Raw genomic sequence first — 23,970 nt, 5'->3', positions numbered from 1 at the left:
TAGTGTAGTTAGGACCTGAAAGTATAATGTAGACAGTTGAGCTACGGTGGCTCATATTTTTGGGGAGCATGCAACTGTGAAGATCATTGTTTGGATTTGGTGTAAAAGAATAAACAGGGGTAATGCAGAAAGTCTGCTTTTCTCTTATGAACTTTAAATTGACCTATGGACTTTTTTAGGTCTTAAACCAGGATTTTGGATTCACAAGAGTGCTTTTTTTTTTATTTTATTTTACTGAAATTCCAATTGGCTATTAAAATACTCTCGTAAAGGAGGAATGAGAAAACATAACCCACCCACGTGCTGCTCTGAGGTGTCTATGGAAACAGGAGCAGCGTGAGTGAGCAAGAGGAAAGACACAAATAGGAGGAGGGTGGTGCCGGGCGAGCTGTTAAGGGCTTTGCTTGCATAAGACAACATGCAGGAAGCTTGTAGTTCAGCATCTAAAAATAAAATCTCTTCTGCTTGGTCACTGGCTTTAACAGTCATACAGAATTTCCAGGCAGAAGGGATCAGGGGTACGGAGGCACCTCCCTTGTGTGTAGCTGGTGCTTGGATTTGTCAAGTTCTGTGCAAGAGAGGGTTTCTGTGCAGCAGGGGTTGCTCATCACCGGCCTTCCAGCAACAGCTAGGTGTTCTGGGGCAAAGGGTTTTGTAAAGAGAAATGGAATAACACTTAACGGTGGGAATCGGTATCAATTGCTAAACGAATGACAATGTTCCTGGTATTCCCAATATTAATAGTCTTTTTGCCAGCTCTGTTTTTCCGTTGCTGAAATAGATTGCTTGTATATGGAAATGTCACATAAAGGTCTTCTTTTCTGCTTGCACTGAGAAAATTAGTTCCACTAGACATCCCTAGGGAGGACATTTTTCCTCTGTTTGAGAAGATCTCATGCCCAGAGCAGCTTCAAGTCATTTGTCCTGTGTGTTTTGTGTACCAGTGTATCTGTAGGAGCAGGATCCAGTACCAAGTATAGGAGAAGAATTCCTCAATTGCAGTAATTGCATCTTGGGCTACCTTAGTAGTTTCTGGTTTATTTTCTTTAAATTAATTCTCAAGATCTTCAGAGAACAGGGAACTATTTTACTTCAGTGATGGCATTGTCTCTCAAGCAGTCTTCATCCTTGTCCTTCCTAAATGTGGGCATCTTAAACTGAGCAGTGGGATGTTGTCAGCCTATTGTTACTTGATTAAAAAAATCAGTGAAACATTTCCAGGACAATCAACGTCACATTTAAAACAAAAAAAAATTGAACAATTCTGACTGCACTCAAGTAGTTTAAATATATTACTGCTACATCATCATAGTTTAACCTAAGCATGTTAACAATCTCATGGAATCTGTTCAGTTTGTTATGAACTGATCAAGAATTCATCTGGTGTCATGATGCTTTGCTTTCCAGAACACTGTACAAGCTTCTCAGGTTTAAATGTAGACTTAAATGTTGTGGAAGGGGCCTATATTTTCATTATTTGTTCTGAGTGCATAATTCTGTACAAGTACCAGTTTGCTATGTCTTCCTCAGACACAACAACTTTTAAAGTTACCTCCCACATCCTAACTTCTCCCCCCATCCCAGGTGATTTTTATGCTCAAGAGGAGTATTGAATCTTTTCCAAATCTCTTCCCTTCATAACACTTGATGTTTCAGTGTGCTGCCTGGATGCACACAGATGGCTCAGTGGGAGGAAGCAATACAAATGAGCTCAGCCTCAAAAACCAGATTGCAAGTGGCAAGTCAAATTTGGGATCTACCAGCCTTTCAGAGTACTCTTCAAATCTGGCATGTTCTTCAAGCGTACCATTAATGGCATGTTACCCCTCAATAGTGCTGGAACTATAGTGAGAACATAGCCTTTCTCTGTTTTGGTTGTGGTTTTCACATGTGAGCATTCGTGAGCTTCTATTTCGTGTAACACCTAGTCTGACTTCAGTGCTCTGTGTCTCTCCAGAAGTAATTTTTCTAAGGACCCTGAATTTCCATGATGAATCACTTCTCACTTCATGTCAATATGGCTTTTCCAAAGCAATTTATATTGATGTATTGTGGGTTTGAACCATGTGGGGAAAAGGTCGTTACTATAATCATACTCAAGGCAGATCTTGTCAAGATTAGTTACTTTGCAGTAAAAGAGATACCCAGGAGTGTATCTATTAACAGTCTTTGGCTTTAATATGATGTACAATACAGAAACGTTTACAAGAATAGTTGCAATCTTGAAAGTATGCTGAATGAGGCTTTTGTTTTATTTGCATGCCATTTGGATTTATGTAATAACATTACTTGAAAAAATCCTCCTAATTGGGAATAAACATGAGTTTAGTGTGGCGAGGACCACCTGAGCCATTCTGTTTGCTTACGCAGGAATAGATGTTTAAATTATGGGTGACTGCATCTACTCTAGGCATTGTAACACTTTCTTTTCCCCTTTAGTAGCATAAATGTCTGATAAATTAGTAATTCAGAAGTGAGAATCAGAAAAGTGCGCAGCAAAAGCTACTGGAAAGAGTGTACAAGTAACACATCACCACAGTAAATAAATGTGTCCCTTAGTAATTGTTAGAGAGGAAGAATAGGGCGTGACCAGTTCAGGATTACAATACCCAATATGCTTGTGGTGCCCCTGAGAGTTGAAAATCGAGAGGAACCGGATAGACAGTGATCCCAAGGGAGCTGCTTCTCTGCCGGTGCCCATTAAAGCAGCTGCTGCTGCGTTGGCTGTGCAGGGGCAGAGCTGCTGCCTGTGCTCCCTAGCAAAGCAGCCGGCTGCCGGAGGTGGGAATTCTCCCGTTCTCCCCACACCCAAGCGCTAGCACACAGGCACTGCTCTCGCGTGTGTTATAGTCATGCACAACCTTCCAAATCCTTATTTTGCCCCAGCCAAGTTAAACTGACTTTAACCACACCCAGGGAGTTTCCTGCAGGCTTTGAAAATAGCTGGATGTAAATGGGCTAAAATTGCTTCTGTTTCAATTGTAAGCATTGCTTCAAACCAGGCAAAAAATGGTGAATTTAAAGCTGTGGTGCTGAGAGTAACACTGGGAAACGAGCAGGTAAAATTAGTGTTTAGCATTATACTCAAGTATATCTTGACGAATGAGCAATAAAAAGCAGAATCTTCCTACCCCAATTTTATGTAGCAGCAAAAAATCAGTTTAAACTTTAACCTCTTTTCCTCCCTCTAAAACAAGTGGCAGTTTTGTGGTTTTTTGGTGTGTTTTTTTTGTTTTGTTTTTTTTTTTTTGTTTTTAACCTTGAATATATCGCATAATACTGCTGAGAAAGGAATCAGGTATTTTGCATGAATTACTGTTTTTTGGCAGTAAATGTGCCTGTTGCAGGGAGGCGTGAATTCCTCTGGTAAAATCTTAGCAACAAAGGAGTTGATGAAAAAAATTTCTGCTGACTTACATGTGGCCAAGATTTCACCCTTGATCTGTAGGTGGAATGCAAAAAATATTGCCTCCAAAGCCACATGTGTAGTTATTGGTTACAGCACAATGCCTTCCCTCCTGCCCAGGCACACCTCTAACACGTGGGATGTGTAGAGCTGGGGAGAACCTTCTCTAAACTCATGGAGGGTATTACTCGAGTTGGAAAAATAAGTTGTCTTGGAGCTTGATAGCAAGAGTGGCTTAGAAATGGGAAGGAAATGGCTTTATCATTCGTGAAACATTTCAAAGTACAAAAAGAAGCCAACCACGTGTCTGCTTTGGAGAAAAGCCAAGAGATTTTCAGTGCTTTCTATGGAAAAAAGAAAGAGTGAACACCCACCCCAAAATAGCCAGCAATTGAATGGTCAGGGAACATGTGTGGGCTGAAGCAGCCAGTCTTTGGCTCTGAACTGAGAAATGAATCTCATCTCACGAACAGACTAGCGTGCCCCCACCACCTCCTTCACCCAGGAAAAACCCTCTGTCAGACAATTCTCAGCCAAATCAACTGGTAGTCAACATTTTGTTAACCACTGAGAAGCTAATGCTATTTCAGAAGACATTGTGAGTAACCCTTACAGGACCAAAGTCTTGACATGTTCAGGAGATGAAGTTGCTATAGCTTGTAACTCGTTACCCAGACACAAACCAAGCGGTAAGCTCTCAGAGAATTCTCTTCTGATGAGTCCATCACTGCTGATCTCTGAAGCCCAGGTTTTTTTTCGTGTTCGTTTGTGCCCGCTAAAGACCTTCGTGAAAGAATGATATTAGCTGTGGCTATTGATCTAGTCCTCAATTGACTACTAAATTTTCTTCTTAATTTGGCCATTTGTCTTTTCTAGAACATCAGAGGACGGAAGCAGGCTCTCTTTAATTATTTATTGATTTGCTTTTTAGCATGCTTTCCTGTGCTAAGAACATGGTCTTTAATAAATGAGCCTAAAATGTCTTCTGTTTGTTTTTTTCTGGGTGACAGAATTTCAGATGCCAGATTAGTTTATTTGCTCTGACACTCTTATTGCTTCCTTTTTATCTTGACTTATTAAAAGCTTATAAAATATGCATGGTGCAGACAAAATAGGCTCAGGTGACAATTACTGAATGAAATTCAAGATTTATGCCTTATTCGCAAGGCTGAAACAAGGATATTTGTAAGAGCATTTGAAGCTCCAGGAAGAGAATTGTAGAGGACAGCTCTTTTCAAGCACGGTGGATGCATTTACTGCACAGGGCAAGTCCATCTGTGTAAGAACTTAAAGCTTTCTTTATGGCCTCAGTTGAAGACTATGGCATAAAGTCCTAAAGCATCTAAGAGTTGCCTGAATGCCCGCTGTTATATGTTGCAGGTTAGTGTCCATTCTCTGACCTGCTTTCAATAAAAAATGAAATGTCCGGTAGCATCTATGAAGTTGCAAAGAGTGATCCTAGCTTTTAAAAGTCGGAAATAATATAATTCACTTAAGTGAAAATATCCATCCTATACAAAGGAACCCTCACAAACTTCCAGCTTTTCACAGACTGATGGTTGTAAAAATTTTCTCTTTATTCAAACCCACAAGGAGAAATTCCAGAAATATTTGTAGTAAGTTTTTCAGTGCAGCAGTCTGGTTTGTTTAGTAGTGGAGTTTATAAATGACAGGTAAGTGAATGGACTTCTGCCAAAAACTCAACTAAACTGCCAATTAATTACTCCTATTCAGTAAAATTTTGTTTTGCAGAAGTTATCTTTTGTTACAGAAATTAGGGGCAAGAATGATTTCATTTTTCTTCTTTACAGTGCCAAACACATTAATCATGGCTTTTGGCTAGATTTCACCAGACTTCTATTAACACTTCTGTTAACACTGATCCACCCTTTCTTTGCAAGTAGCCCCATCAAAATCAACGATTTGATGTGTTCAGGAACTAGCGATTCTGGTGCTTAACAAATTATAATTAATGTAGATGTTAGTAAGAAAAAAGATATAAGCTAGCAGAAGAGGGATACAAGGAGAGAAGTGTTTACAACTTTCAGATGTTGATTTTTCAAGTATTTGGATTGAAGAAAGTGAAAATGCAGCTTAATGAAAGTATGTAGTCTGCAGTTCTGCAGAAGTGTTTTGTTTTGTTTTGTTTTGTTTTTTTAAACAAATCTGCAAACATACTCTACTGACCATAATCTGAAAACTGTTCCTCTTAGGTATACTTTGCAGTCATTTCTTTTCATTGTGTACAATAAATGTAATGATCTTTTCTTATGGACTGATTTGTTTTTAAGGGTAAGAAAGGCTAGATTGTTCTTTTAATTAACATTCAGAACAGGCAAAGAAGGATGGATGAAAGTAGGATCTATTCTCTGGCTGGGTAAATAGTAGTAAGTGTGGTTATTCCCCTGTTTAGTGCTCAAGGGCAATACACAGAAATCCTTTCGTTGATTCAATTTACCAGAAGATTTAAAGGCAACAGAATAATTTGAAATTTTATGAGAAAGTGCAGTATCTCAGGTTTATGTTGTATTTTCTTGCGGTGAAGGGGAGAATTCAGAGATAAAGAAACCCTTAAAATATCAAGGCTCAAGGAAAATGTTATAATCTTCAAGGCTTAAGGCAGACTCCTCGCTTAATATAGCGAATTACATTAACGAAAAAGATCCAGTGTTGGCCTCGATCAGTATGATGCCTCCAAATAGGAAAATATCTTTAGAAAATACAGTTGTTTTGATACGTAAATGAGAATATACGAATGATCTAATAAGAATTGTTTTGTGCATGTGTGTTTTTCACATTTATTCTGGATTATGCTATTCTGATAGCTTTGTGTTTGGCTTGTTGTGTTTTGTTTTATACAGCGGTCCCTGTAGCAGACTTAGGGAACAGAGGTCTTGGCTGGCAGCTGCGTCGTGTCCAGCACCGGTCTGCCCTGGCAGCCAGACCCGGTGGCACGGCTTGTGCCCGTGCTCCTGACCTGTCTGCGGAACCGGTAGCCAGCATTACGTTTAGATCATATTCTTCCCAACACAGGGTTGAAATCCTTCTGCTCCAGGGGAGTTTGCTGCCCGCAGACTAGCTTCCAAAGTGATGCTAAGGGTGAAGGATCTGTACTCTGGATACTACACTGCGTCAGCTAAATAATCTGCAGGGATTTCCTGGAAAGATAATCCATCTTGGTTCCTGTCATTCAGCCGAAGGGAAACATGCTGACACTGTACGAGTCGGGGTGGGGTTTTTGGGGGAGAGGGAGAGTGTTGTTTCCACAAGACCCATATAGCCATCCTGTTCCTAACACCGAGTCTGGGAGTCGGAGTATATTAGCAGGGCTTTGCAAGCTTTGTGCATGTAAATAGAACGCTTATCCTATCAGTCAGAATATTTTTCTGAGTTACTGTTATTTTATAAACATATGTACTTACTGACGGTTAGGCCAAAATATTTCTGCTGCTGTTAAGATTTGTTGTTGATGCGAGTGCAGAACTTTTTTCACATAACCATGATTGCAATAAAATTTCAAGTGGTTCAGTGAAATTGCAGGCTTGTGTTAGAGTTAGGATGTGGATATATGATCCAGAACTGTCTTGCAATCAATTAAACAAATTTTGAGTTTTAAACCACCATAGTGAAGGCTACAAAGAAATTTCTTGGCTTCATCACGTGACCAAAAGCAACCTTCAGGAAGGCTGTTTTAAACTAAGGTGTAACAGCAAGTCCGCTGCTTGGTGCTAAGCAAAACTTCCACATCAGTGAGAGATTTTGGGGCCAGCGAAGCATCAATATTTGTCACAGTTCTAGTGCGTGCTTATTAAAACCACACATAATGCTCTCTGTCATGCTCAGACAAACTTGAATCTTAATTCTCACTGTGAAAAGCAATGGTATGGTGAGCTAAAAGGAAATGCCCATGGTAACATCTGTACATGCAAAGGTAATGTGATAACATACTACTATCAATAATTTGCTGGGATACATTTCACAATTATGTGTTTGTGGGGACATTGAAAGCACCTGGAGCACCAAAGTGAAACATCAATGATACTTGTATAAGTAAACCACTACGATATTCAGAAGTAATGAAGATGCTAACTGCACATTGGTGCATTAGTTGTTCTTACACTCTAGAGAGCACGTACAATTTTGATAAGCTTAATTTTCATAGTGTTGAGAAATAGAGATATATGTTAACACTATTATCTTTGTCATTCTTTCCTCCTTCAACTGAGAATTACATCTTTTTATTATATATAACCTTATGTTTTTATTCATTTTAGACAAGCTGTATATGGGACCAGGGCAACTTTACCATGATCTGCAGAACCTTTTGCATGACTTGAATGTAGTTGGTCAAATTAGTCAATTAATAGGCAGCCTTAAAGGAAACTATCAGGTAATAAACAAAGCTGGATTTATTTTTTAAATACGTTCCTGTTTAAAAGTAGCATAATTGCCTCTCCCTAGGATCTGTGCAAGACATTCTTTAATGCTGTCTGTTAAGAGTGTAATAATTTTTACCTCTAGTAATTAATTTGCTGTTAACTGTTTAGTGTTATAAGTATATTACAGCTGTCTTTCTAATCTTGTTTTTCTTTATTGTTTTTAAGCGTAGGTGGATACTACAAGTGTCTGCATTTGCTCAGTAGCTGATTAGCTTATACATTTTGATCTTAAGAAGTTGGATTCTTGCAGTTAGACAAGGTAGTAGGAGGATGGTTGTTTGGAGGAAGCACTTGATGCCCATCTGAGCTCAAATTTTGAGGAATTTTGAAAGTAATTTGCTTTGGCTTTGTTCACATCCCTTTTATTTAGCTCATGTTCTGGCAAACAGATATAGTATGTCTCAGAATGAGTTCTCCACAGTCTTAAGACTTAAAAGACAAAAAAGAAATTTATTTTTTTAATATTTTTTATGTATGCTTAGGCACAACTTTCAACTCCTACCTGCCACTGTAGGCTGTAAATATATATGTCTGTGTGAATATACATATGAAAGATGAGTTTCTCTTGGGATATCTTGCCTTCAGAGTTAAATAAATAAAATAAACATATTTTATAATTAAATAAATTAAATAAAACATAACGTCTTGTGGAAATATGTACTGTGAGGGAAGTTTATGGAAACAGTACTGTTGGACAACATTTCACAAGTATTTGAAGGTGAATTTCAGCTGCATTATTGGAAATATGTATAGCACAGATACCATAAGACATTCACCCGTTTACATATACAAAACCTTCCTGCCTATACTGCCAGTTAGAGCCAACTATGTTTTGAAAACTTAAAATTCTGTCAATGTTTCCAGGTAGGGATAATTAGAATAGTTTAGTGGGGAATGAGGTCAGCTTGTCTATTTTTTTTAAAAAGACTTAAATTTTCGTAGAATTTTGACTGTGGAAAATTAGTGTACTTTTCGGTATGAATACTTGTTCCTATTGTTTCTTTAAGTGTCACTCAGGTGTGCTTTTATCCTATGTGACCAAACACTCAGCTTGCAGAGGGTTATTTTTTCAGCATCCTGCTTAAACAGATTCCAAACACCCAGACAGCTTTCACGATGGCTCTGTAAACATTGTGGCTCAAAGATTTGCACAGAAACATATTGGCAGTATGATTTGTAGAAGTTTTCATGAGATTTTCTTTAGAAATGGAATTTGTGGGTTCTGTATAACTGCTCATTGAAATTAAGTTAAAGGGTTGTGCGTACACTTGATGTAAATCTACATTTCTTAATCTGACAGGCGCTTGTGAATGTCATTTATGTATCAGCAAACTCTCAGCAATGTGAGATTAAATCATCAGATAAAATATGCTAGCAATTTTTTTATGGATATTTTTAAAATGTGTTTACAAATATAACTAAATTATTCATAATTAATATATGGACTAAATGAGGCCCAGGTGCCAGGAGTAACTGTTTGTTATATGCAGAGATCACCTTAGTTAGCCTGTTGGAAAAAGGCCAGTAGGCTGGCATTGAATATTAGCTTTTTTAATTTTTCAGAATTTAAACCAATCTGTAGCCCATGACTGGACCTCAGGTTTACAAAAACTGATTTTGAAAAAAGAAGATGAAATCAGAGCGGCAGATCGCTGTAGAATTCAGCTGCAACTCCCAGGAAAACAGGACAAGTCAGTAGTAATCTTGATTACAAAACTTTCTAAATGGGCATATGTATTAGGCATAGATGTACCAGGGAGGATCTGGGAATCTGTAGCTCTTCCGCCTCTTCTGTCTCCGCAGTTAACCTCTGACTTCTGCTCTCATGCCACAACTTGCGTGTTCCAGGGCAGTGTTGTAGTTTTTCTCCTGTTCCTCAGCCCTGCGTTCCAGATGCAAGAAGCAAGTGAGGAACCATGGCAGTGACAGCTAATAGGGAACAGCCACTGTTCTATTCCTTCAGCAAGGAGGGTGTTCTTCTCATACCGTTTCATGTAAAGCGTAGGAAGAGGGGCATATATGGCATATCATAGCCTGCATGCTTAAATTGGAGCTGTGTCTTTGTCTAAGTATGAGAAAATAATGAAATTTCATCTTGCTCAACATTTCTAGCCTTGACTATATCTCATGCTCAATGCATTTAGAGTGCCTTTTTTTTTTTCTGTCTCGCAGGTCTGGGCGGCCCACTTTCTTTACAGCTGTGTTCAATACATTTACCCCTGCCATCAAACAGTCTTGGATCAACAATTTACAAATGGCTAAACTGGCCCTTGGTAATTCTTAGTTACTTAAATTTCCTATCAAGTTAAGATAGCTCTCAACGTACAGTGTATTTTTTTGATTTTTATTTTTGAGAAAATGATTTTGTTGTGAAAAATCTATCTGCAGTTGTTAAAATTGCAATACAGTAAATAGTAGTGATTGTGTATCACTACAAAGTAATGATATAATAGATAGGATGGGTGTTTCCTTGTGAAGGAAAATAATTTCTACTTTTTTTTAATGAAGTCTGTGGTAATCATTACTAATTGTTATATCTAAATCACCAAGAAGGAGATACACTACAGGACAGACAGTTGAGGAAGGTATTCCATTATAAACTTATTTCTTCAGATGTTATGAAGTTTTTAAACTTTGAACTTCACGTTCAAATTTCTCTGTTTTAGCTCAGAATCATTTTTAGCTAGGAAATATCAGTAAAGCTGTTGAGTTCATTTGTTTAGCTTTCTGAGCAAGAAATAAATTTATGGGTGTAGTTTTAATAAAATGAAATATTTCTATAGTTGGATATGTCAAAGTCAAGTGGTTTTGGGGGGAGGTTGTTTTTTTAACATAGATCTGTAGTCTTCACTGGAGGGATTGTCACAAACCAACCCGATCTAAGTAAGAGCAATAAAGAATGTGCTGTCCTGTGGTGTTATTAGCCTCCAGTGTTTGCACAGGGGGTATAGGGTTCCTGAGATACCTGGGATTTTGAACGTCTAAGTTGAGAAACATTGAGGATATGCACTTGCTACAAAGCAAGTTTCACCACCACATCCTCAAAATACAGTGCTTTTATGGTATCTCACTGAAGGCAGGCAACATAATAAAAACAAAAGAAGAGAGAATGCATGTCTCCATCATTCCAGGAGGAGGATCCTTACAATTATGCTAATTAGTAGTTGGTCGTGATATCACTTATACAGGCAGAGAAATGCTATTTGCAAAACAGATTTCCTAGAGTCTGAGGAGAGGTTTGATGTACCTTTTCCTCTTTTAAAAACCTACTGACAAGATTATTAAGAGAACACCCTTAACATTTTGCTAGTGTAAGGTGTTCTTTTTGTGTTATCAGTATGTATGTAATCTACTATATTGGATTTCTGCTCATAGTTTTACGTTGTCATTTATGTATATATGGCATAAGAACAGCCTGATCAGTATTAACTCATCCTAACAGAATTCTTTTCTATTTGTGTAGAGGTGTAAGTGATTATTCAGTGAAAATATGGCGGGATGTTTGTTGTTTGTTCTGTCCATTACAGCGGAGGATAACCTGTTAGGTTGGTTCTGTGTAGAAGATGACGGGAATCAAATCAAAAAGGAGAAGCATCCTCTCCTTGTTAGACACATGCCAGTGATGATGGCCAAGCAACAGGAGTTTAAGGTGAACAGAATTTTTATGAGATCAGAATTGCTTTTTTTTTGTGTGATATAACTGCTAAAGAATACCATATTATAAATAAATCTGTTAGTTGACATCTATTAGTTCTCTTGAGTTACTAGCTTGGTGTAAGACCAGTAACAATGGAAGGTCCAAGAGGGTCACAGGAATGCAAAATACTGCAGTCTTTGAGGCACTAAGGAACATAGTGTTTTCTTTTGTATAGTATGACATTCATTTTCAGGTGTGGGCTCATCACTCAGTGAAACCAGAACTGCTGGGAATTTTGAGTTGGTCTTGACATTTCCAAGTGTCTGTTTGAGACTCCAAAGTAACTTGCAGCTTACAAAGTGCAGGAATCTGATCTCCGTGATAGCTGTTGCGTACTGCTGCAACTGTGTTGAATCCTTCTCAAAGTTCTGATTTTCGTTAGTGCACAGAGAGCAATAGTTTTAAAATAATTTTTAAAATTCAGTTTTACGGGGTCTTTATATAAAATGTATACAGAAATCATCTTAATGGTTCATTTCCTAAAGTAATTTGTCAGTTTGAAGTCATATTGACCACTGGCTTCAATAATGAAAATAAGTACAGCATGTCCATACCAACAGATAAAAGGGAAGGGCGGTGGATACTATTTTTTTTTTTTTTGCCTATGCATCAACAGGATTTCTTATGGACCATGAGTCAGGCTTGTACAAAAAACACTAGTGGAAATAAAATTGCGTTTGTATGGCCAGAATCCCAATGTTAAATTAACATCATTGCATGGGTACTGCTTAAAGCAGTAAGTCTGCAAGACCCTTGTTGCTAGGACACCCTACACAGGAAGGAAGTTTGGCTGCCAGCTTCACTTCCGATGTGAGTATACAGGCCTGAATGTTGGGGGGTAAAATAATTGCTAGCTGGAAATGCATTTGAAATGTGTTGATGGTGTTAAATCAAGCCATTCCTGTGATACTGGTTTTCAGAGCAGAGCTGTGGTTTACAGCAGCCAAAGTCTACTGAAAGTCTCTGGTCTCCCATACAACCATAGTCATTCTTGTCTTATTAAACAGTCAGCTCATTCTGTATTGAATACTTTTTAAGGTCACCAGAGGTGAAATAACCACTGCAGAAATTAATTTTTGCATAAAATTAAAATATTTATGTTTTCTTAAAGCCTGTGCATTTGTAAGTCCTGTAGGTCCATTCCAGGACCCTTGAAGGCCCAGGCTCAACTCCTGTAGTCAAGTTACAACAGGATCTGCTTGTTTGGAAAGGAAAGTGCTGCCCATACAGTTGGGTGATGGTCTTTGCTTTGGTCACCTCAGGAGAATACAGTGTGTGGCAGTATTTGCTTGAGCTCTGGGTCAACTTTGCCACTTTTGCAGCTCCTAAAGATAACATGGGTGTGAGCTCAGCTGTCATGCCTGATGCTCCTAAGTCCTCGATATTACTGGAAAAGATGATCTAAGTATTATTGGTGGTTTTCTGCAGCCTGAGCTGCAGTTTGGGTGTCAGGCCACAGCTTGGTGTGGGAGGAGACCCTTTGCTTGGCTGATGCTGCTTGTTATCTCTCTGCATGCTGCTTCAGGTGGTGTAGGGAGCCTGTAACAACTTCTTCCATCAGAGCAAGTTTATACCCCAGGCAAAGGGCTTCTGTCAAGATGGAGACCTAGACTATAGGTGTTTAACTATGGAAGAACATCGTTGGTTTTGACTAAGATGCAATGTAATGCAGATGTAACAAGCAGCCCCAGAAATATCCAGCATCGTGTAGCCTGTCTTTTCTTTCACTATTTAGCTGTCACAGCTCCTGTAAATCACCACTACGAGTAGATAGCTTCAGCATGTGTTAAATGAGGCATGCTAAGACTGGCATGGATAGCTCTTTTTTTTTTTTTCTTTTTTCTTTCTCAGCTGTCAGTTTCACTCTTTTATCCTTGTAGATAATCGCTTTGGTGAATACATAAAATTATTTTTACTGCTGCTAATCACTTGGTGATGCCTGCTGACATCAGGGAGATTTATGAAATTTTTTGCACTTTTGAAAATTAAGTCAACTGGGAATTTAGAACTCTAACTAATGCTTGCTCATTTCCTTTTTTTTTTTTTTTGCCCAGTTATTAATTTTTGGGAGGTGGTGTTGCCAGGTTATGGTGAAGTTGTCTAAATTAATACTAACCAAATTGTCTCTAGTACTTGCAATATAATTGCAATGGCATTGATGTCTGAGACAAGAACATCGGTGTGAATTATAAAGAATCTTGTCTAAAAATGTAGTATCACGTCATCAGAAACCTTTTTATTCTCTACATAGTTATGAATTGCTTGTATATATTTTAAAGTGTTTACATAAGCTTTAGAGAGCTCTGCCTTGGTTATTAGGCAAATTTGGGAAAATAGAAATCCATGATCGTTCATGAAAATGCCTGTTTTCAGTGCCTTGGTGCTTGAATGATTTTTCAGAGTTGGGATGGACTTAAATACAGATCTTGAATCTGGTGTAGCTTTCAGGTTTTTCTTAAATGGCCTGCAGGATAAAATCATGAGTGTGGTTATTAATTTACTGACAGTAACATGGTGACATGAAGTTCGGGAGGGAGTAGGAGTATTACGGATGACAGCATTAGCATTCAAAATGAGTAGAGCACCTGGAGAAATAATATGATGCGGGGGAAAAAAGGGATGACAGTAGGACAGAGGCATGGTACGCTCAGGCAGAAATAAAGAGCTTCACAAATACAGATTGAGGAAATGGTCAAGTAGAAAGTCCGTAAAAGTAATTTTTAATAGACCAGCAAGCTAAGGATTGGTTAAGAATGTAATATTGTTACAAAGAGCAAATAATCAATGGGATGTGTACGAATAGGCTTTAGAAGAGGTAATCATGATGTAGTGCTGCTAACACCTCTGCTAGAATAGGGTGTTCAGGTGAGAAAGTTCTGCACTCCCAAATATATGGAGCTGATACATCTGCTGGAGAGATGTCAGATTGAAAAGTGATAATCAAGAATTTTAAAAACAAGAATGAAAGAAACCAATTCTTGTGAAGATTTTTATTCAATTAATTAAGTGATAATGTTAATTTAGCCTAATGAAGAAGATATTCAGGCAGGTTCACAACATATATTGGCCTTATATGTAAAAGGACACTACAGAAGGGGAGGAAGTACCTGCTGGCTGAGATGAGTAGTAGGCTAATGATTACAGCAAGGATGAGGTTAGGTTGGGTATTTGGAAAAAGTTAAAGGTCATGAAGCATTTGAGCAGATCAGGTAGAAAATTTGTAGTCTTTGGTTTTTAATGTCTGTAAGAGTAGATAAAGGAATGTGTCAGGAACAGCACACGCACAGCTGACCCTGCCCAAGGGAAGTTGGACTTACTAAACTGACTTCTTTCCTTCTGTGATTCTTTGATATCTTTAAATGCTTTAGTTAATTACAGACTAAATTAGACAGAATCAGGCATATCTTTTTCACGTGGTAACTGCTTTCTTTTCCTTTGAAGATTGAATGTGCTGCTTATAATCCTGAACCATACCTCCCTGGTGAAACAGAGTCAGATTCCTGTGCCATGGAACATGGTTTTCTTTGGGTAAGTGCAATCTTTAAAAGCTAAAAAGGGGGTTGTCTCCTATTTCTTTGCATTGTTTTTTGTGACTTTCAGCAACATATGGATCTAAAATAAATTTGGGGGTTTTTTTGGTTTTGGGTTTTTTTTATTTGTTTGAAGATGGACTTCTATACAGGATAGCTAGTAATTTTGTCCATGTGATTCTGTTGTTCTCTGTAGGGTGTCACTTATATGTGTGTGATTTGTTAGTACAATAGAGAACAAATTCCAAAGTGCTGAGCACATTCAGAAGTGAGTTATATCCTAATGTATAATGAGGGCTGCTAAAACCCATATGAGCTCACTGTCCTATTGTCTGTTTCCATATTTTAAAAACGTTTTAGCCATAAATAATCTGTTTAAGTCTGTATGTAGGAAAAAAACAACCCTATTCTGGCATATTGTTATGACCTCAAATATGTAGATATTCCAGCAGAAAAAGTGAGATAGCCAGTACTTAAAAAAACCAAACTAAAACACAAACCAACAAAAAGCTAATGATTTCACTAGCTTTTCTTGTTACTACAATACTGAAATTTTAAGGGAACCCTTGTGAATTAAAAGCAGAAGTTAGGAATAGCTTTCAGGGTAACCCATATAATTTCTTTTGTCATCTCTATTTGTAAACAGTCATCATAAATATATGCCAATAAAATATTTCTACTGTCATGAAATGTTCTTTTTTTTCTCTTTGCTATGTTTTTTCATTTCATTTAAATGTAAAGAGTTACTATAAAAAAAAATACTTATTGCTGCTTGGGCAGAGTTTTGTGTTTTTTTTTCACTCTTCCCAGATCCCTAAAATGTACAGATTTGTGGACGTATTGATGATATTTAGTTCTGGATCAGGGAGAAGTTTAGGGTCCTGTATCGGCAAGTCTACAAAAGGCACTATATTAATAATTCCTCCTTCTGTTGGGACAGAGCATTTATTTGTAGACTTGTTACTGTGCAAAGGACAGGCCTCAGCTTATTATCTGTTTTTAAGAATCTGAGATAACTTAGAATACTGGTTAGTAAACTGATGTATTACACAAGTACTTTCTGTAATTGCATTACACTCTTTATATACGTGTGAGTCAGATGTCACAGTAGGTCATAATATTCCTCCTTTAAAAAAAAAAACTGGTTTTGTGAGTATTCAAGGGAAATTTTGTATATATAATGTTTTGAAATCTTTTGTATTTGTGCTAAATTATTTTCTTGTTTATGTCTTAATGCATGAAAACTCATATTCACGCATATAACTTGAGATGTGCTCTTCAAGTAACATTCCAGTCATTCCTTCTTGTTAATCCTGATCTTCCTGGTATCAGTCTTGGTCTTATTTTTTTTTTTTTTTCTTTCCGATTCAGATCGGCAGTTGTACTAATCAGATGGGCCAGATTGCAATAGTCTCATTTCAAAGCTCCGGCCCCAAGGTTATTGAGTGCTTCAATGTGGAATCACGGATTCTCTGCATGGTCTACATACCAGAGGAGGAGAAACTAAAAGAGCAAAATAAGGCTCTTGACTCTGAAACTGTTGTTGCAAAAGCTTCTAATGTGCCTACTATCTGCCTTGGCATGGAAGAAGGAAGGTGATTCTCATTTTTAGTGCACTGTGTATGATTTATTCATTAGTTTTACTATTCTATAGCAAAATTGCATGAGATACTTCTAAGAAAATGTTTTCTTTTAAAAAAAAAATATCCATGACCCAGTGGCCTCACCTTATCCTTTCCACCTAAAACAAGGAAAAATCGCTCCCCATAATATTAAAATATACTATATAGTATTTGAAATTAAAATAATGGATATATTTGAAAGAGGATTAATTCATCATACATCATATCTGAAAAAATATAAATATTACTTTTGTAATGTTACATCATAATCTTTAGGCATTGGAAAACTTTCAGAATGAAGAAGTGTTAAATGAGGAACCCATTAACCCTCTACACTGTGATATTGTGCAGGATTTGTCATGCAAATAAATAATATTGCTGTTTACATGAATTATTTTGCTCTGTTTGAATTGATGACCTTACTGAGTCATCACTTGATTTATAGGTCAGAAAGCAATCAGATCTTGTTATAGCTAATGAGGGCATAAGTATGTGACCATATGTGATTTTGAAGGAGTTTCTAACCAGTATAAAGTAAAAAGAAAAAAATTCTCCAAGAAAAATGCTGTTTCCAGAAATTCCAACATCTAATTGTACTGAGTGTCTTTGCTTGTGAAGTGTGATTAATTCTAAATTTAGTTATGCAATATTCCTAACATACTCGTGGTAATAATCTGTAGGAAGGGTGGGGATTTTAAGTGTAATTGGTGTCTTTTCTTTTTCTTTTTTTCTTCTCTTTTCCCTAGTTCTCCATGTAATATTTAATCCTTTTTTTTTTTTTTTTAACTAATAGAAACTTTTGGATAGACTCTTAATAAAGACTTTGAGCAGAATTTCTTATTATGTCTCTTTGTTGAACGAATGTTTCTCCAGACAAGAAAATATGAAAAGTGTAGTCATATGTCAATGTTAAGTAATTGCAAATTGCCTACCTAGACATTTTGGGGGGTCAAGATACTCCTTTCCATAATTGTCTTCCTATGAATGGAAGGAGAAAATCATTTTTCCCCAAAATATTTTGTTTTAAACCTCTTTTGTGCATATTCTAATAAGAACTAAACAAAACATAATTGTACATGTTTATTTTTTCTTGCTTCTTTTTATAGTATTTCTGTTTACAAAAGTTGCCAAGGCTCAAAGAAAATTCGACTTCAACACTTCTTCACTCCTGAAAAATCAACTGTTATGAGCTTAACATATATGTCTCAATACTTGTTTGCTGGCTTGGTAAATGGAAACATCTCAATCTACACAAAAACAGAAGGTAATGTAGTGATATGATTTGATAACATCCTGAGGAACTCACATGTCAGTATATTTTGGCAGAAGTAGTTTTCCACTATTGTATTTTATGAAAATTCCCTGTAAAACTGCTGAACTAAGGTTACTATACTTTTCAGTACTTTACTTACTTTTCAGTAAAGTTACTTACTTTTCAGTACTTCTGAAAAAACTTTTCACACTTTATTTTCTCTTTTTAAAGGATAGTAGATACTTTGATACTGTTCCGACTTTTACCATACGATACGTATGAAAACTGATTTGTGCCTTTTAGCTTAAACCCTAAGGTCTTCGGTGTTACAAGAGTCCAGAAGTTTATGTGATAACAGGCAGTATACACTGTTTTACACAGCACAATGCTAATTCCACAGAACTACCCAGTACTGGTGTTTATGAAAGACAATAATTCCCTGTTGGTAGAGATTTCTGTGTCTCTCATTTGAAATGACAACTCCATTTTTGCCATGCAGATACGAAAAGTCTTTCCTATATGTGTGGCTTATGTATTTTGCAGTAATATTCCTTTTTCCTTCAGCATCACAGTTGATTGGTTTGTATCTAGCTAAGTAATTGGCTAAAATAATCTGAGTAAAGGAGAATCCCAGGTAATATTTCTGATACAGAACTCTCTTCTCCAGAGCTGGTTCGAGTGCTTCTCTGTGTACTTCCAGGACATCTCACTAACTTTCCTGCAGTACTGCATACATGTATAGTAAATTTAGTTCAAAATCAGTGAGGCTTTACTCAAAGTTTGAAACCTGAGTTTTTAAGATGTTAGCACAGAGGCACCTAACTTTGCAAAGTGCAGAGCCAGCAGAGATCTGGTGTACCTTATTAGCATGAGCTGCATAATGATGTTTGTCATATTTCTCGAATGAGATGGGCTTTGTAAATAGTGCAGTTGCATTTGTGTGGCATTATACCTCGGCTACTAAATCCTGCCAGCCTCTAACTGAGGAGCCAAGCTCAGTATCTTCAATCTTGGAACAAATTATATGTGCAGTGTTAGATCATGTAAAGACTTAGTTTGGGAAAGGTGCAGGATGCAATTATTTTTTTTCTTCTTTTTCAAGCAACAAAGCATCTGAAAAAATGGTGTGAAAGACATTTCCTTTCACCAGTTGTCATCTTCAACCCAGTGGGTTTCCTGTTGAGCTGTTGTCTCTGATCTGAAGCCAGATATTAGATTTCAGTTCCCTTTAAAAAAATTTTCTTTTACCACTGAATAGCAAATTTTATTTTTGTTTGGAGGAATAGGAGTGAGGCCCTGATCCTAGTCTCGTAACATTATTTTTGATGTTTCAGTTTCCATGTATACCTGGATATGGCAATAAAGTGAATCTGTCATCGTCTCTAAAAGGGATTGGTGTATTTAAACTGTTTAAGACTGCAATTGCTGTCACTCAACTTCTTCCAAAAAAGACCACTTCAAAAACACGAGTGGCATCCTTGGCAGTATAGGTAAGAAAGGATGCATGGGTTGCATATCTGCAGAGGATATTAAGGACAGTGCAGAGCTGTTAACCAGACTGAATTACATCTGGAGCTGGAGGTTATGTTGTATTGACCAGGATCAGAGCATCCCCTGTTTATCTTCCTCTGAAAACACCGGTTCTGGCAGATAGGTATTCACAGAGCCTGTTGCAGTCCATTTCAGAATCACTGAAGCTCTGAGATGGGAAATACATATTTTTATTTTTATTTTTTTTTCTCTGACTCATCTTGTAGTCCTTTCCCTTACAGTTTGGTCTGTGTGTGTTATTTCAGTTCTCCATGCCTCATGAAAGTTGTGCAAATCAGCTGCTCTCATGTTAGCATTCATATTCCTTATAGTTGGCTGCTGTGGTCATGTGAGGCAGTCAGCCCTGGAGGGGTGTTTTTATGAGCACTGACCTATTTTACCAAACAAAGGAATCCCAGTGGTGAAACGGGAGGGAGAGGGAATGCAGCCTCCGAAGAGCTTTGTGCAATTCATCAGGGTCACCGTCTGTTCTACAGAGGGGGTTACTTTCCAGCCATGCACTTCAACTTGGGTTTTGGTCTATCAGCATAAAGGAGGTTAAGGAAAGATTTAAAAGTGAGCTTGAAATATGGTCAGTGCATTACAAGGCATCTTGATTTGAAGCCTGAGAAGGACAAATGCTATGGGATGCACAGGTAAAATTGTGCAGCCTGTTGTGGGACTCCATAAATAAAAAGGGGTAATCTTTCTTGTAGGATGAAAATCCATCTCTCAGTCTCTATTAAGTGTTGGGATCCTTGTTTCTTCCTCTGTGGGCAGAAAGTGTTGTGAACCAGTTCAGTCACTGAAGCTCGATGCCTTTACATATGTAGTCAAAGACTGACAACTTCTGTCATTCGTGTTCAGTACCCAAATAGCTCCAATTTCTCTTGTTATTTTCAGATGGCTCAATGCATGTAAATATTCATCTTGTTTAGAACCAGCAAGTACTCTCTTCTGATTTTCTTCACAAGAGAACTTTGTCAGATCGACTGCATCCAGAGTGCTCTCTGGCTGCAGAAAGTCTTGTCTTGAAGTAATTTAAAATGGAAACAAAGTTGTTTGTATACTGAGCCGAGGAACACATGCCGTGCTAGTGGTAGAGTTGAAGGTGCACAGAGAGACTTCCTTTATGGAGGGTAGTCATGTTTTACTGAGACATTTCTGTATCCGTGTATGTTCAGTTGTGAGTTAAAAAGTACTTGAGCTTGAATGTATTTGAACGTAAGTTAAAAGCAAAGTCAATGGGGCACTGATATAAAATCTACTCAGTTCTTAAATGTGAGCTAACATGGTGATCTGTGAAAATGTCAAAGAAAGACTAGGATGTAGGTCAGCTAATACGTTAATCCTAAAAATAGGAGCCCTAATAATTATCCTTAATATTCCTTAATTTTATGTGGGTGAGAAGACTAGTTTGGGGAACCATGAAACAGCTAATGCATTAAAAGCTGTTATATATAGGAATGGTAGTGATGCAGATTGTAAACTTTGACACCATGTGTTTTGGGAACTTATTTACAGTGCTGTTAACTTTTGCACAGTTACCAGTCTGAAATATTGTGTATTTAGTGTTTGCCTCAGGTCAAATTATTAGGAATATTTCCAGGCAAAACACTTCTAGATGAGGTTAAGGAAAAAGTACATTGTATTGTCTTTGTTTAAAAAAACATAACAAAACTGCTTTGTGATGATTGCAGACAGCCCAGCAGATGTGTTTTCTGAGTGATGTAATAGCAAAAAAGGTCAGTGCGTGTTTGACTTCCATTCACAAAACCATCTTAGGAAAGGGAAATTGCAATCTTTATATAATACAGGTGTGTTGTTCCTGATATACTGTAGTCAGTTCCAGCTACTTCCTTTCTTCTAGACATTGATGTACATTTCCTTTCCATGAAATCCTGTACAGAGTATGGAGAGAAACAGGAAAAAGAACATAAAAACTCAGAAAGATTGTGGCAGAGTAGAAGAATTAATATACTGGTAGTTTCAGAAAGATTTTGGTTAAGATGAGAGAATAGATGCCCAAAAAAGACATGCTGCTTTGATTGCAATGCCTACCTTTTCAGCATGTGATAGGTATGTGTGGCCTCTCGCTCATATGTACAGCACCCACAGTGAGCCCTTCCATGCTCACCCTGAGAATTAAATTCACAGTGCTTGGCATGCTTGGTGATCTTCCCCTCTGCTCAGCACTGGTGAGGCCACACCTGGAGTGCTGGGTCCAGTTCCTGAGCTCTTGTCTGGGTAGCTAAAGGTCTTTTCTGGAGGCCCAGAGATACTGATATGAATCTTTTTTTTGCCATAGAGAAAAATGAGCCCACACACCCACGAGAGGAAGCCTCTTTGATGTTTTAATGAAAGCTGCATTTTCTAGTAGATTTTTGCAGAGCCTGTTCCCATAGGTGTCTGCTGCGAGGTTCTGACCCTGAGGTTAACGAAAAAGGAAGAAGAGCTCAACTTTGAGGATTGCAACTGAATGCAAAATGAGAACAGCTGAGGCAATTCTGGCCACGCACAGAACAGAAGTTTGCATTCTTCAGACAGACTTCACTGGTAAAATTTTAGGCAGCTCTGAAGTTGGTTAAGAGTTTTGATGACTTACCTATCCTAAGAGGCCTTGTGACACTAATCAGTGATCATTTTCAGAGGATCAATATCAAGGAAAAGGAGCAAAACTGAAAGGAAGTATAAGAGTAAGGGGGAAAGTCAGTTCATTAGCAAGATACCTTGATCAATTTGGCAAGACAGTTGTGTACTTTGATAAATGCTGTAAGGGAGGAATATGTGGAATGCAAATCACTGCTGTCAAACTTCAGAGCTTGGGTGGATCCATGTGCTGCTGTAGCATGTCTGAAGAGTGCGGTTCTGGCATGTGATCACCACTTAAGTAGACATGGTGAGAGGTATTGTTGTGAAAAGTAAGGAATAGTATTAAGCTTTTAGGGATAGGACTAGAGCAGTGATACTGAAAAATAAATACATGCTGTTGTCTTGACTGTGTTATCACTGTTATCAGTATCATCTGAAACTTGTTACCAGACATATGTTGACATTGCTATCAGTCTTATTTACATATCTCATGCTGGGACTTCCAGCACCGTCCCTCTCTATAATTTTGGGTAGAGCTCTGTCAGCTGTTTAGCATGAAGAATTTGGTGCATATATAGGAAAAAATGACTACATGTATGTGTAGCACAGGACATTTGTAGTTACACCTTGTTTAAAAGAGCAGACCTGAATCTCTCAGCTTATTTCCAAGTGATAAAAAATGTGCTAAACTTTTTACTTGTGTAGCTCCCATCTTACTCCTCAACAGTGCTGGTTTATGTACCATGTGATGGAAAAAATGTTTGTGGTCCACTGCACAAATTAACCAACAACTGCTGTTCCCAGGGCTGCGTTGGCAGCTCTGTTGAAATCATCAATAGTGCTGCTAAGCAAGAGAGGAAGCTACCAACAAAAAAGCATGTTTAGTTCGGCTCGACAGAAAGCATAAAGGAAAACTACTACGAACTTTAAAAAGACTTTCTGAGGAGATAAACTGTATTTTATTAGGTTATCTCATATGAAGACTTGAGAGCACCAACAAATTATAATTATAAAAAATAATAAATATTAATAAAGTTTTAATTATATAATGAGAAGAAACTTATCTTTATAAATTATTGTAAGAAATAATATTCCTTTCCTTCTATGGGTTTTATGGAAACAAACTACAGAAAGATTAAATAACTGACATTGTCCCATAAAATGAACATTGTTTTAAAATTTTTCTTATCTGATTAAATTTGATTGACTAGAAGGATAACTGATTTTCTAAAATTCATAAAAATCATGAGACTAATAACAAAATGCACTAAGGGCAATAATGTCATTATACATTAAAGTCTTATAAGCTTATTTTATGAGCATGAGGTGCCTTCCTTTGCAGCTAAACAGCCTGATACAAGCATTGCAAGATACTGTTCAACATTGGGGTATAAACTATGGCACGTGACTATTGGAGAAATATAACGTGACTATTGCTGAACATGAGCCAGCAATGTGCTATCGTAGCCCAGAAGGCCAACTGTATCCTGGCCTGCATCTGAACTGTGGGCAGCAGGTCAAAGGAGGTGATTCTGCCCCTCTACTCCACTCTCGTGAGACCCCACCTGAAGTACTGCCTCCAGCTCTGGATTCCTCAACATAAAAAGAACATAAAATCATATAATCATAGAATGGTTTAGGTTGGAAAGGACCTTGAAGATCATTGATTTCCAACCCGCCTGCCATAAGCAGGGACACCTCCTGCTAGACCAGGTTGCCCGAGGCCACGTCCAGCCTGGCCTTGAACACCTCCAGGGATGGGGCCTCAACAACCTCTCTGGGCAACCTGTTCCAGTGCCTCACCACCCTCAAAGTGAAAAACTTCTTCCTAATGTTCAATCTGAACCTGCCCTCTTCCAGTTTAAAGCCATTCCCCCTCGTCCTATCCCTACATGCCCTAAT

The 23,970-nt window shown here is 37.7% G+C and overlaps 1 protein-coding gene across 1 annotated transcript in view; it reads left to right on the top strand.

Annotated features, from left to right (window-relative positions):
- ARHGEF10 (Rho guanine nucleotide exchange factor 10) overlaps positions 1 to 23,970 on the top strand; it is a 124,060-nt gene that overhangs the window by 79,364 nt on the left and 20,726 nt on the right. The window contains exons 19-25 of the mRNA XM_082481166.1: positions 7,681 to 7,796; positions 9,409 to 9,536; positions 10,018 to 10,118; positions 11,373 to 11,494; positions 14,984 to 15,070; positions 16,444 to 16,667; positions 17,801 to 17,958. Coding sequence (XP_082337292.1) covers positions 7,681 to 7,796; positions 9,409 to 9,536; positions 10,018 to 10,118; positions 11,373 to 11,494; positions 14,984 to 15,070; positions 16,444 to 16,667; positions 17,801 to 17,958 — 936 coding nt within the window. The remainder of the gene's footprint in view (positions 1 to 7,680; positions 7,797 to 9,408; positions 9,537 to 10,017; positions 10,119 to 11,372; positions 11,495 to 14,983; positions 15,071 to 16,443; positions 16,668 to 17,800; positions 17,959 to 23,970) is intronic.

Source organism: Vanellus vanellus (genome assembly GCF_965231255.1).
Source record: "Vanellus vanellus genome assembly, chromosome: 3".
Lineage (NCBI taxonomy): Eukaryota > Metazoa > Chordata > Aves > Charadriiformes > Charadriidae > Vanellus > Vanellus vanellus.
The sequence above is the reverse complement of the archived record's forward strand: the minus strand, read 5'-3'. Positions and strand labels throughout refer to the sequence as shown.